At 42.4% G+C, this 14,089-nt stretch overlaps 1 protein-coding gene across 1 annotated transcript in view; it reads right to left on the bottom strand.

Annotated features, from left to right (window-relative positions):
* Positions 1-13,753, bottom strand: part of GNAI1 (G protein subunit alpha i1) — an 80,496-nt gene extending 66,743 nt beyond the window's left edge. Inside the window, exon 1 of the mRNA XM_025449357.3 lies at positions 13,568-13,753. Coding sequence (XP_025305142.1) covers positions 13,568-13,685 — 118 coding nt within the window. The 5' untranslated portion in view covers positions 13,686-13,753. The remainder of the gene's footprint in view (positions 1-13,567) is intronic.
* Between the last annotated feature and the right edge of the window lie 336 nt (positions 13,754-14,089).

Raw genomic sequence — 14,089 nt, 5'->3', positions numbered from 1 at the left:
GTTACAAGAGACATATTCAGAATAACAGAATCACAATATAAGAACAGAAATGCTCCAGCTGAATGCTTCCATTTAAGGCACACACATATCAAGTTTTAGAATCTCAAACTAATCCCTGAAAATGCTGCAAAGATAAATGACAAATATGTTATTAAAAGACCACCTTTCTTAAATCACAGACTACGTAAAAGAGAAATAAATGACAAGTAAGTGCCATCTCTATATTCTCACTCAAAACGTCGTATCAGATGCGCTGGATATCTTCATTGCAAACGTATGATATTTAATGATATTAAATGATTACATGATATTTAATGATTTTTTGATTGATATTTAATGATTAAAATGATAATAAATCTAAATAATCTTAACTTTCAGAAATCCAGACAAACCATTATGCCAAACAATTTCTAGATACCACACGACTCTGAAAACGTTAAAGCTGATTTCTTAACCTAGTCCCCCAGGTGTATGGATCCATTTTTAAAAATGTTATAGCATTTTCTACTTTTATTCAGGGAAAAAAAAAGTGAGTTATCTAAAAGACTTATTCTGATGCTTGAATATTCTAACATTTTTGGTTTTGTTTTTTTTAAAACAACATTTGTTCACTGATGAAGACAAAACATCCACATACACCCAAATACAATTTACACAAGTCTATGGATTATAGAGCTTAAGTTCTGTTGACTGGCTCTCCAAACAGAGCCACTACTCAGATTCTGTTAGAGCTTTCTATTCCTCAGAACTACTCTTTTTATACTGGCTACATTTTATAGTAGAGTTTAAGTCATCTCAAATGTGACTGCTAGGGACCCCTGGGTGGCTCAGTGGTTAGGCGTCTGCCTTCAGCCCAGGGTGTGATCCTGGAGACTGCTTCGGGCTTCCTGCATGGAGCCTGCTTCTCTCTCTGTCTCTGTCTATGTCTCTGCCTCTCTCTGTGTCTCTCATTAATAAATTCTTGAAAAAAAGAAAAGGGACTGCTAAAAATCCCTTGGGCTGCAGTGTTGGTTGATAACTTTTCAAGAAATTAGTCCTAAAATTCTAAGTATCTCCATGCACACAGTATAAGTTACTTTGGAATTCCTTACTTATTCCTTGCTCTGAAAGCTTTTGAATAGTTTTCAGCAAAAAGCAATAAAATTCAGCCTGATGTATAAAATGCAATCATCCAAAACAAAGTTAAAATGATTTACTACGAAGCTACAGTAAGACAAAAAGAGAGAAGAAACCCAGAGCTCATTTTCTTAAACTTATTAGTAAACAAGCCGAAATAACCATATTGCTTTAATCCTATAGTAAAACACTTAAAGAATGTTTCCTCTATTTTAATTAATAACAGCTTCTCAAAGACTGTTTCATTTCCAGATACCTAGATAATGCAGGCCATATAGTTGGCCTCTATAAATATTGTTGAATGAATTTACACATTTCGTAAGATCCAGGTGTCATAACTAACTTGAAGTTAGGGCTAACCAGCAAACGAAAGCAGAAGTGATAGATCATTTATGAGATATTTAATCACAAAATGTTTCATATTTTGTAGTACTTGTCAGTAAATATGAGTGTAAAGGATCGTTTTCTAGGATCAGAAATGCCTTTTAAAGGCAATGGAAATCACCTTGTATGTAGTCAGATTAGGAGAGATGAGGTTACATAACAACAGTATGATCAGTTATTTCAAGACCAATGACTGTAAACTTTCTCAGAGTTTGCAACCGCCCTTTATTTACTTCCGAGAAAAGAATGTCATCATGAACATTACCAGCTGAAAATGTTCATAAAAACATATTTATAAGGTCACACTCAACCTGACCTTGAATAATCATATCATCAAAAGAAGAAGTCCACTTTAAAAATTCTTGCTAAGTACACAGAAGATTCATTATGACTAATTATAGTTTTTGATCACTCTCCAGGAAGTGCATGTTTCCATGTAAGATAATATCAAGAAGTTTTTCTCAAAATGTGCTACTAAAAAACCATTTCAGGTTAACTTTAAGAGCTTAACTATATAAGTCTGATAGGCTTTGCATATGCATGTGCACACAGGCATGTGTATAAATTACAGTGAGCTCTTACTTTGTGCAAAGCACTGTTTTTAATACCTTATAGACGAGGTTATAGGAGATTTCGTGAATGTGGCAAAGAGAGGATAAGTCTTGAAAAACGTTTATCCAATGGATAAATGGAAAAGATCCAGGAGGATCACCTACTTTAGGACTCTGCGGCCCAAAATATGGACCAGCCCGGTGATCAGCTGCAAAGGCAGCCCGAGGGCCTGTGAGAAATGCGGGATCTCAGGCTCCATCCCAGACCCAGAATGAAAATCTACATTTTAAAATACTCCAGCTTATTTCCACGCTTACTGAAGTTTGAATTTAAGAAGAGCTGCTCTGGGAAAATAAGGTGAGCACACCTGGACCAGCAAAAGCATATGATAAGGACAGTGTGAAAAAAATCTAACCTCAGAGCAGGGATGCAAAGAACAATAGAGGATATAACATGAGGAATTTTTTAAAATTACAGATGTGTTTTTCTCTCTTCTCCTCTGCTCTTACATGCATAATGGGAGAAGAGGTCGACAGGATTTATTAGTGCCATCAGATGAAAATGAGGAGCACAGGTGGCTTACTTTCCAGGCATCACAGGGCAGAGACCCTGGCAGCCACAGGGCAGCTGGTGGCCTAGTGGCAACTGCAGAAGGCAGCTAGGGATGAGAGAGGCTGGGAGTCCCCTCTACCTTGCTCTCCTCTCTTTGAGCCACAGCTTCAGAGGTGAACAGTATGTCAGAAAAGATGAAGAGATTGCTCAAGGCAGAGAGGCCTGTTTGAGGTCCTGGGAGAAGAGCCACCTCAGCATGAACACCCCCAAGGAGCCTGGAGGAAAAGGCTGGCTAAGCAGAAGAACAGCTGAAGTCATCTCTTGGTGGCACACTGGCACCACTGCAAGATGGACAGGATATGGAATTTACCATATGCTTGATGGGACCAAGAAGACAGGTGTTCAAGGCAGCCAAAAGCCTGGCTACTAATACTGGCTCTGCAGCCGAGGGCTGCCCAGGAAACACAGGGATCAAGAGGTCCACAGCATCCAGGAGACACAAAGGAGGGCCAAGACAGTAAGAGGGATGGTCCCGGCTGTGAACAGAATGAGACGTAAGAGACCAATAAGCAGTGCATGCTGGCAGGCAAGCAAAAAACTGGCTGCCAGGACCAGGGGCACCAGGGCAGTACTGGGAGAGCCAATCCCCCCTCCACTCACACACATTCGCACCCACGTGTGCACGCACACACACACTCACATATGCCTCAGAAGCACAGACCACATGAGCAAAGGGTGGCAGGAGGCAAAAAGCCTGCACAGCAATGAAGGGAAACCTTACATTCAACGTTGCTGGATGAGAAAAAAAAGTGAAACAGGAAAATAAGCAAAATATTCAGAAAACAAAGCTGATGGAGCTTTTGACGGAGTGTGAAAGCAAATAAGAAATCAAGGATCAGTGGGGCCACCAATAAAACAGAGGCAACAGGGAGAAGGAGGAAGCAGCTGAGTAAGTGGGTGAGAGAGGATGCCTTCTGCTTTGGAACACTGTGTTAATAAGGTAAGTGAAGGACATCTGCCCTCTACTCTAACCCTGAGAGACGAAGAAGAAAATTATAGCCAACGTGGGGTGCACGTGATTCACAGAGACGATGTGCTGGTTAATATGTGCTGGCAATAAAAAAAAATTACTAGAGGACACAATCTACCAACCGTGAAATACAGTCAAGACCCTACAACTATCTGAACCCTAAGAATTTTATAAAGATTTCATAAAGAAAAAAAAAAGATTTCATAAAGAGACTATGAATTAAGTACGGTAGGATGAAAGTGACTTTTTTAAAAAGCTAGAAAAACAAGTATCACTAATAAAATTAAAAACTTGATTTATTAAAAGGCAGATCAGTTTACCGCTAGATAGAGAAGGTGAACTAAAGGATATATATAAGTAACACGAAAAGATAAGGAGATTTGAAAAAATTGCAGAGGCACTTGGGTGGCTCAGTTGATTTAAGCATCTGCCTTTGGCTTGGGTCATGATCCCAGGGTCCTGGGATGGAGCCCCTGAACCCCAAGTCAGTCCTTGGGCCCCTGGCTCCTCCCCTGCCCCTCCCCCACTCCTGCACACGTGCTCACTCGCTTTCTCAAATATATAAATAAAACCTTCACAAAAATGAGAAAAGAGACAGGAAGTTAGAATGAGAAGCTTGACCTAATTATAAAAGAAAATCCAGAAGACAGAGACCAACCATAAAATAATCTCTAAAAAAATATATTCCTGTGGGTTATAGGAGTGCCTCTTTTATTTCTCAATACTCCTATATAATTGAAAAAATATTTTAAAGAAAAAGGAATTTAAAGAGTGAATAGAAAAAGTGGGCACGGGGTGACTCAGTGCTTGAGCGTCTGCCTTTTGCTCAGGTCTTGATCCCAGGATCCTGGGATCGAGTCCCACGTTGGGCTCCCCACGGGGAGGCTGCTTCTCCCTCTGCCTGTGTCTCTGCCTCTCTGCGTCTCTCGTGAATAAAAAAATAAAATCTTTTAAAAAAGTGACAAAGTAAAAATAGGAATGCAGCCTATTTTAAAAAATTTAGATGAAAAATGAGAGGTTAAAAATGATTTAAGGAGAGTATGAACAGTTTTGCTTGTATTTTATTATTTTTAATGCTGGACTGACTTAAGAATGTTTATGGACCAGGGCACTGTAGTTTTTAGAGAAATGTGAAGATGGCAGAGAGAACCAGGGTACATGAAAGGTTCTGGGAGGCAAGAGAGGATGAGTGAGGGGGGAGGCGGTACGCAGCACTGGCCCCGATGAGCACCAGCTCATCAGTTCCAGCAACTTAACTGACCAGAGTGACGACTGGTTACAGTCACAGCACATCCCTTGCGTATAATTCTTGATCCTGTTGCTGATTACATGGACTGCTCAGGTTGTGAAAACTCAACAGATCAATTTTAAATTGCACTGAAATAAATGTAAACGTTACTCCTGAAATTAGATTAACTTCAGAACTACCAATAAAAATGCAGTTTTCTTCTAATTCCCATTATATTATATTGATCTTAGGTGCCATTTCATTACAGATCCCATGTTTAGCTGTCAAATAAAAGCTATGTGCCCAAACAAAAAAAACATACGATATAGATAAGTAAATTAGTAGAAAAACTTTTAGACTGTGCCTTAGAAAATCACAGTAAACAAAAGGAACTTCCAGGTAATTTAAGCCTAAGTGTTAAAAGACTTCACTGCAATAGTGAAGTAAAAGACACAAAAACTATCAGAGTCCATGCTTCGTTGTTTCTATATCAAGGCTAAGACCACTTTTCAAGAGGTGCTCCTTCTCTCTCAAAAGTAAATTCATGGTAATTTTGGAGTTTTATTAGGAATCTGTTTGAGTCATCAGTACAGAAAGTTTCAAAAAGGTTTTTAAATTTGTGGGAAGTAATCATAAATTCCCCAGAGAGATGGCACATTCATTTCAGTCAACTCAAATGATGTTTCATGACTTAACACTAACAGCCTTGTTTTATTTTCAAGGAAGATAAAAGGAAAGTTTGCAGGAAATTATTACATTTATTCTAAAAAATGGGTAATAAAAGAGAGAAAAAAATACCTTTAACTCTTTTGTAAAGTTTTCCAATTACTTGAAATCCACTCTCTCTAGAATTCCTAACACAACACAGTTATTTACCTGGTCTTTTCCCAATGGGGATACTGTTAACAGAAAGCCAAGTCCTACAAGGATGTCATGGTTGAATCAGAAACTAGTAATTAAGACTGATTTTATACTTTTTGATATCTTTGCTATGTACATACATACCCTTTGCTAAGAAGAGCCAACAAAAGGATTCAATGACCATACATGGATCAAACTGGAAGGAGACAGAGAAGGCTGACTCCAAAGAATCTCTGAAGTATTTATCGTAACAGCTTATATTTATTAAGAACTTCTGTGCCATGTATTATTCTCAGCACTCTGGAGGTATTGGCTTACTTTGTCCCCCAGTCCTACGAGGTAGGTACATTTATTATCTGGAATTTATGGAAAAGAAAATTAAAGCTTAAAGAATTAGGATAACTTGCCCAAGTTCTCAAGGAAAACATTTTCCTGCCAGAGTTCTAGGTCAACCGTCTTTTCCTGTGCAGCAAGTCTCTGGACAGAGCTAAACAAACCCTGGAGGGCCAAAATTCCTTATATGTGGAAAATGTAAGAAAACGAAGCTATAGAGAGCAAAGTCTCTTCTAGATTACAGGTTTCTATATAATACAGAGTGTACAGCCAGCCAGGATCAAAAAATAAGCTCAGAAATGCACGGAAATAGACAGATTTATAACCACAGTAATTTCTGAAAGGTATGTGACGTCCACCCTCATCTCTGATCAACAATGAAGACCCCAATGTTAAAGCTTACCTCCCTACCTCCCCTCACAGCTATTACTATACCATGTCTTCCCTATGTCGCCATTATGAGGAATTATTTTTAGGTACATATTTTATTTCCCTATGTAAATCATAAAGTCTCCTAAGGATTTGGTAAACCTAAGGTATAACTCAAAACCAAAAAATATACAACGCCCTTTGCAAATGTCATCAATGATAATTCTTGCCACTTAAGGATAGGCAAGACATAAAGAATACACTGTGGTCAGTTTCTGAGCATCCTACTGGCTCCAGAAAGCCAAAGTTACAATCTTACTGCCCCGCTGTGATAGATATGATGGTGAGCATTCATGCGATGCCACCTTGTATGACTGTATGCAGTTTAAGAAAGCTCTCAAATAACATGGGAAATAGCAGTACAACAATCCTGTTGAAAACAAAGTGTCTGGAATACACAAATATAGAAATCACGTTTCACTCTACACCTAACATACCCACAGTCATATCTTTCTGACCATGCAATAATAATTAAGTACCCTAAATTAATTTCAGTTTATAGAAGATAGTAATAATATAGTAGGTATTACTTACTCTAACCAGCAAGATATAAAAGAAATAAATGAGAATACACTGGGCCAAAACTCATTAAAATTACTCAAGGCACAAGAAAAAAATGTACCAACTTTTTCACTTTAAAAGACTATTAGTTAAAATTAATGTTCAATAATTTACCTAGTCATTTAAACAACATTTATGGAAGGACTACTCTGTGCCTTTAGATGATAAACAAGTCGAACTGGATTCCTGCTCTGAGGAAGCCAGCCCCACAGAGAGGCACAACAGACAATAAAAAAGTAAATGCACAAGATGATTTCAAAATGGTATAATTAGGAAGGGAGAGGAAGGAAGACAGATTTAGACTGGAAGGTCAGGAAAAACTTCACTGAGGCGGAGGCAAACAAAAATAAAAGTCTTATTTTTTAACACTTATGTCTGGAATGAAATACCATGGGTTCAACATGAAGCACTAGAACCTGGTGATTTTGCTGTTACCACGAGAGTCACAGGCAAAGGACTGAAGAAAATGAAATTCTAATCATTCTGCATGCTCTAAAGTTATACATGAGATTATCAAGGAGGATATCAGGAAGTGGGGTGCTGCAGCAAAAAAAAAAAAAAAAAAAACACTAAAAATGCAGAAATGGGTTTGGAATCAGGTACCAGGCAGAGGCTGAAATCTTGAGGAGCGTGGTAGCAAGAGCCTGTACTGCGCCAATGTGCTACTGGAACTATAGATGCCAACACCCATGTGAATATGTATTAGAGAAAACCTACATGGAGATCCCAGGAAACCTACATGGAGATCCCAGGAAACCTACATGGAGATGCCAGGAAACAGGCTGCCGCAGGACACATGGACTCTAACTGTGCTGCCGGTGAGGACGTGGTTGCAAAGGAGAACGTGATGTGCTCAACTAGCAGAAAGGGACCCTTGCTGCCTAGTGGCAGGGAGCCCAAGTGAATTTCGTCCCGCGGGTGGGAGAACAGAGCGTGAGCTCAGGACTGGGATATCAGAGGAGAAGACTCCCAAGTAAACCCTTGGAAGGTCCAGGCTGTTTCCTTCCTCGCGGGTTACAGTAAAACGGGACAGGAAGCAAAGATAAATTAAGAGACTCCAAAATGACAGAATGCTGTTAGGTCACAATAATTCTAGAGGCAAGAAACCAGCTGATAGAATTACTCAGCTGCAAACGTGCCACCTTCCCTGCCGAAGGAAGGGTGGAGCGGAGCACCCAGAAGGCCGAGCCGGGTCACAGGCTTACCCCCAGGCCTTGAAACCTAAGTTTGCAAAGTGCAGAGGACGGGACAACTCCCTTTTTTTTTTTTTTTTTTTTTTTGTTCTACTTTCTTTTTGAACAGGCTTATCTATCTTATTAGAGAAGCAGAGGACAGGTTCTCAAGTTTCACTGGTTCACAGGTAGAGATGCGTTTTGGCCCAGGCTGGCCCAGCCCCAGAAGCCCACGCAAACTGAGGTACAGGAGATCCTGGGCACCGCTGATGATGTACTGGGTGGAGACTGTGGGAGATGCTGGGATTCGGTAAATGCATTTTACATAAATCTTTGGCAGCCAGAGGGCAGACTGTGGGAGGCAGAATAATAGCTCCCAACGATGCCCATGTCCCAATCCCTGGAACCTGCGAACACGTCACCCTACGTGGCAAAAGGAACTGCGGAGATGTGATTAAGGCAAGTCTCCCGAGGCGAGGTAGGTAGGTGGCCGGAATCATCCAGGGGGACCCAATGTAATCACAGGGTCCTTGTAAGTAAAAGGAGGCAACACAGGAGCAATGCATTGGGAGAAAGCCTCTACCAGCCATGGCTGGTTCTGCAGATGGAGAAAGATCCCCATGAGCCAATGAAAGCAGACAGCGCCTAACCAGAGGATGGGAAAGGCAAAGAAAAAGATTCTCCTGTGAGTTCTCCCGAGCAAATGAGTCCTGCGGACATCCTGATCCTAGCCTGATGAAACCTGGCCTTCTGACCTCCAGGAATGTACACTTAATACGTTATACTTTATTTTAAGCCACTAAATTTATGGAATGGACATTCACTTTAAAACTAATTTTGGCCTATTTCTGCTAAGATTTTTAATTAGCATTTAACATGTTATAACAGGAGCCAGTCTACACACTACAAGATTAGGCACTGTTGACCTTAGTTCATTAGGCTCAAATGCCATCTGGGATCTCAGCTTCACCAATGTCACGCTGTGGGAAGTCACACATTGGGTAACTGGATGCCAGAACATGTGACCAAAAAATATGTGACCTAGAAGTGCAACAAATACATCCAGGTCCTCCCATGGGAATTTGTGGTCGCTTAAACTTTCCAAGGCTGAGGCCCACATTAACAAAAACATTAAGATCGTGGTTGGATGTTCACCTTTTGTTTAAAAAATTACAGCAATCTTTCTCAGGTTTAAATAACATCTCCCACTAAATCCTATAAGGTAGGCATTATATTTCCAAACATCTTCAACTAAATTCTCTAACACAGGCATTATACTTCCTATCATGGATACATTTAACAAGACTCATGCTCTTTACTTATGGCTAAAAGAGGCCAAAAATAAAGGTCACAAAATGAGAGCTGTACAAAAGAAAAGAAAAAACTTAAGGAATGACACTACAACTGCAACTTAGCAAACTATCCCCCAATGAATATCCACTGTCATCTTCTCTAACAAATAATACAACTCGTAAAAAGTTCTCACAAAAATCGGAAACAATTCTTAAACCAATATGCTTTTAGATACCACGTGCTTCTTTTGGTCATCACATACTGTTAACATTCCTTTTTGGTTTACTTTGTTTGGCTGGGTAATTATTTATTCCCATCAATACTGAAAATGGCAAAGTATATGGTTTATATTCTAGGGGAAGTCCTAATTCTATACAAGGTATTAACATAATTAGGAATTAATTAAGCACACGACAAAGTGGATGGCTGTTAGGGATGGATACAAATCCAACTTAGAATGATCCTGCCCCTGAAGTGCTCACACCAGTCAGAGAAACAGGCAGGGCACAGGGCTAAACAACACTAGAAACCAGAGTGCAATATGCTTCGCCATATGCCAACCGTTCCTATCTGGAGGAGGAGGGTACCCTGAGGAAAAGAGCGTAAGGATGCAGGGAAACGAGGCCTGGAAGAAAGTTTTTATTGTGCAGGCAATGGAGAAGTCAACAAAGGTTTCTGAGCAAGGAATGAGGATGATAGGAAGGGTAGGCTAGATGCAAAAGACAGAAGCAGGAAAGTCTTCTGGAATTAGCCTGCCTGAGGCATCGGAGAACTTGAAACTGCAAATTTTAAGAATGAGAAACAGAAGATACAGAAAAATCAGCCCTTTCAAAAGACACTTTAACACCACCTGTAGTGCCCACATTGTAATTGTTAATATTAAGGTAGGGGAGTGAGAGAGAAGCACAGAACCCATGTTCAAATACCAGGTCCATTTATTCAAGGAAACAGACTTTCTGACATCTAAGATCCTGAGCCAATGCTAAGGAAATAGCTAAAGCAATTCGAAATCCAAACTCCTGCAATGCCAGAATTTCCCAACTAAGGAAGTCACAGGGCAAGTTTAAAGGAAACAAAAAAGATTAATGATGTAGCTTCTCGAAGAGCTGGTTGCTGGCTCCAATGGAAAAATAATCACCAAGCAGAAGAGATCTTATCCCTCACCTAATTTTCACTCAACCTACAATATTTAAAACAAACCACAGAAAGAGATAGGGTGTGGGCTTTGTGAGGATAGCGGAGTACAGAGGACAGTGAGGTGGACTAAAGGAGATTTAAAATAATTTTAGAGTAGAATGATTTATGAAGAATGAATGAATGTTTAACTTCTGTAAATCTAACCCTCTACATCTTTGAAAATCATACCAATATTTAATTAATACCCATATGTGCAATATAGTCCCACTGAAAACACAGCCAAAACCTAATGATGTAGCCCTTAAAACAATGAGAGACCATAACATCCTCAAAGGTATGACTATAAGAAATGTATTCCCCTCAGGCAATTGGCCATCTCTAATGGAAAGAAACGGTCATTATAAAAATAAGTTTTTCTATTTAGGATTATCATTCCCATACCAATGCCTGAAAACTAAACCTAAAGACTTGAACCACTCAAACCCTGACCTAATTTCCTTTAGGTCAATGATTAAACTAAGTCCCTCTTTTTGAAGGCCTAATTCACTGCTCCTAACATGGATAGTAAAATATATGATTTAAAAAAAATTAATTATAATAGACAGTACCATTTTTTTTTTTTACTAATAATGTGCATCTCATACCTGAATCTCTCAACCCAGATGTCTAAAAGACGATACATATATGCCTCAAGAAAAAAAAAAAAAATGCAGGGACGCCTGAGAGGATCAGCGGTTACAGCGTGATCCCAGGGTCCTGGGCTCAGGACCTTTGGCTCAGGGCGTGATCCCGGGGTCCTGGGATGAGTCCCACATCGGGCTCCCTGCAGGGAGGAGCCTGCTTCTCCCTCTGCCTCTGCCCCTGCCTCTCTGTGTCTCTCATGAAAAAAAAAAATGAAATCTTTTTTAAAAATGCAATATAATGAACTATTTACTATCTTAAATATACTTTGGATGCTTTTTGCCTTAAATGGAATTCATGTAATGAAAAAAACTAAAATAATTAAGAGGAAGATGACCTGATATAAATGGAAGTGACAATGGTTATAGACCACCTAGAAAACCATTTTCTATTTCTATTTGATTCAGTTGTGTTTTATATGGGACGATTTCATCGAGCTACTTACACATTTGACTTTAAACATCTAAAAAAGAACCGAAGGTCAAAACTTCACTGCTAAAGACAAATTAGGGAAAAAAAAAATGTTTTGAAACATTCCAAGAATAACATTTACGAAATAAGCCAGCATTTTGTTTATAGGAACTAGAGTGCTGGGACCCTGGGCAAAAGGGTAGAGTAGGACTAAAATAAGGAGTAAGGAGGAGAGCTGGGCCAACAAGACAGGGGTGCAAAGGATTTCTACAGAGAGAGGAGATGCAAGGGGAAAAGCAAAACACTAGAGAAAACATAGCTGATGGAATCCAGTTACCTAAAAAAATTTTAAAAATCATTCTGAAATCTAACATTGCTGGTACAGAAAAACAAAAATCTCATAATGTCTTCTGAAAATCATGACTCTTCTACACCCTCCTCCTCACTCTCACTATAGCTGGTTGTAGAGGTGCAACTTTTACTTCCACCTCACCCATTGAGCTATTCCTGTCCATGCAGGCGCTGCTCATCAGAGGTTAATCTTTACCCCCAGGGGACTCTCCCGACTATCTGGAGACATTTTCAAGGATCAAAGGTTGAGGGCGGGCGCTGCTACTGGAATCCCGTGGGCAGATGCCAGAGAACACCACGGATGCTACACATCCCACAACCTACAAGACAGCCTGCCCAACAAAGAACCACCCAGCCTAAGACGCCCATAGAGCTAACGTTTGAGAAACACCGACCTCTTCCAAACAGAAGCAAACACCAACTCCTCTGACTTTTATCCCAGCCCATCCCTTTCCAACAGACATCTAATGAAAGCATCAAACGACAGCAGAGGACTCCTTTTCCAATGGCTCTAAACATGGTGGATGGCTGGCTCAAAACTGGGGTCACAGGGAAATCCACGGAAAGGACGTATCAGAGCAGGAGTGCAGAAACTGCAGGGAAAGAACTTTGGGATCTTCCTTTTGTTTCCTTTATGTCTCAGGCACATTCCCAGCACAAGCGGACCACCTACCTGTTTCCCTGTCAAGGTGTGTTTCTTCTATGCTCCGTACACTGAAAATACACTGACCTCCGCCAAATATGGTATTTCTTGTTAACATAAAAACTTAGGTAAACAGCGCTAACTGAGAAAGATCTATACTGGGGACAAGGGTGAAGAAAACCAAGCAGGTCTTTAAGATGCAAAGTTATTTCACAGCTTGCTAGCAAAATGACTCAGATCATTATTACTTTTAGTCATGCCAAGTTTGCTGCTTCTAAGCCTACTAGTAATGGAGAAAAAAAAAAAAAACCACCATTTTTTCCTGCAGTCATTAAACCAATGAGACAGGAGCTTACTGAAAACAGGTTTGTGTAATATTTCTTTTATTATGGCTGGTGTAAAGCAGAAGCAGTCGCTGCTGGGGCAAATGAAGGTTCTGAGAAACCTTGCACCTGCCTAAGTAGCCATAGGGTGCATGTGAGCTGGGGGGGGGGGGGGCAGGGAACAAAAGAAACCCCAAGTCAGATCCACAAATCCTACGCTGTGGGCATTTTCCTAATGCATCCTCCCGTCAAAACCCTGGCTTACTCTTTTTTTGTTTTTTGGCTCTTTCCGAAAGCTGGAGCAGAGCTCCGCAGCGCGCGTCTCCGGGACGCCAGCCCCGAGCACCCGCAGCAGCCCGGCCCGGGGAGGGCGCTCGGGCCCCGCAGGACGCGCCCCGGGCCCGCGCGGCGCAGGTCGGGGTCGGGGCCGGGGCCGGGTCCGGGGTCGGGGCCGGGGTCCGGGCGGGGTCCGCGCGGGATCCCGAGGTCCCGAGGTCCCGGGGCGCTCACCGAGCAGCAGCAGCTTGACCTCGCGCGCCGCCTTCTCGCCGTCCTCCCGCAGGTTGCGGTCGATCATCTTGCTGCGCTCCACCGCCGCCTTGTCCTCGGCGCTCAGCGTGCAGCCCATGGTGCCGCCGCCGCCGCCGCCGCCGCTCCTCCGGCTCCCGGGCCGGCGCCCCAGCGAGCTGCCCCCGCCCCGCCCCGCCGCCCGCCGCCCGCCGCCCGCTCCCGCAGCGCCGCGCCAACTCCCGCTGCCCCGCGCGAGCCCCGCCGCCCGCCGCCGCCGCCAGCGCCCGAGCCCAGCCCAGCCCAGCCCAGCCCAGCCCGAGCCCGAGCCCAGCCCGAGCCCAGCCCCAGCCCGGCGTCCGCGCCGCCGCGGCCCCGCCCCGCCCCGCCCCGCCCCCCGCCCCCCGCGCCCCCGCCCCGCCCCGCCCCCCGCGACCACTCCCGGGCGCGCTCCCGCGCACGTGCCCCGGACAGCGCCCCTCGCTCGGGCGCGCGCCCCCCCCCCACCCCGAACCCCCCGGCCGG

This window comes from Canis lupus, chromosome 18 (genome assembly GCF_003254725.2).
Source record: "Canis lupus dingo isolate Sandy chromosome 18, ASM325472v2, whole genome shotgun sequence".
Taxonomy (NCBI): domain Eukaryota; kingdom Metazoa; phylum Chordata; class Mammalia; order Carnivora; family Canidae; genus Canis; species Canis lupus.
The sequence above is the reverse complement of the archived record's forward strand: the minus strand, read 5'-3'. Positions and strand labels throughout refer to the sequence as shown.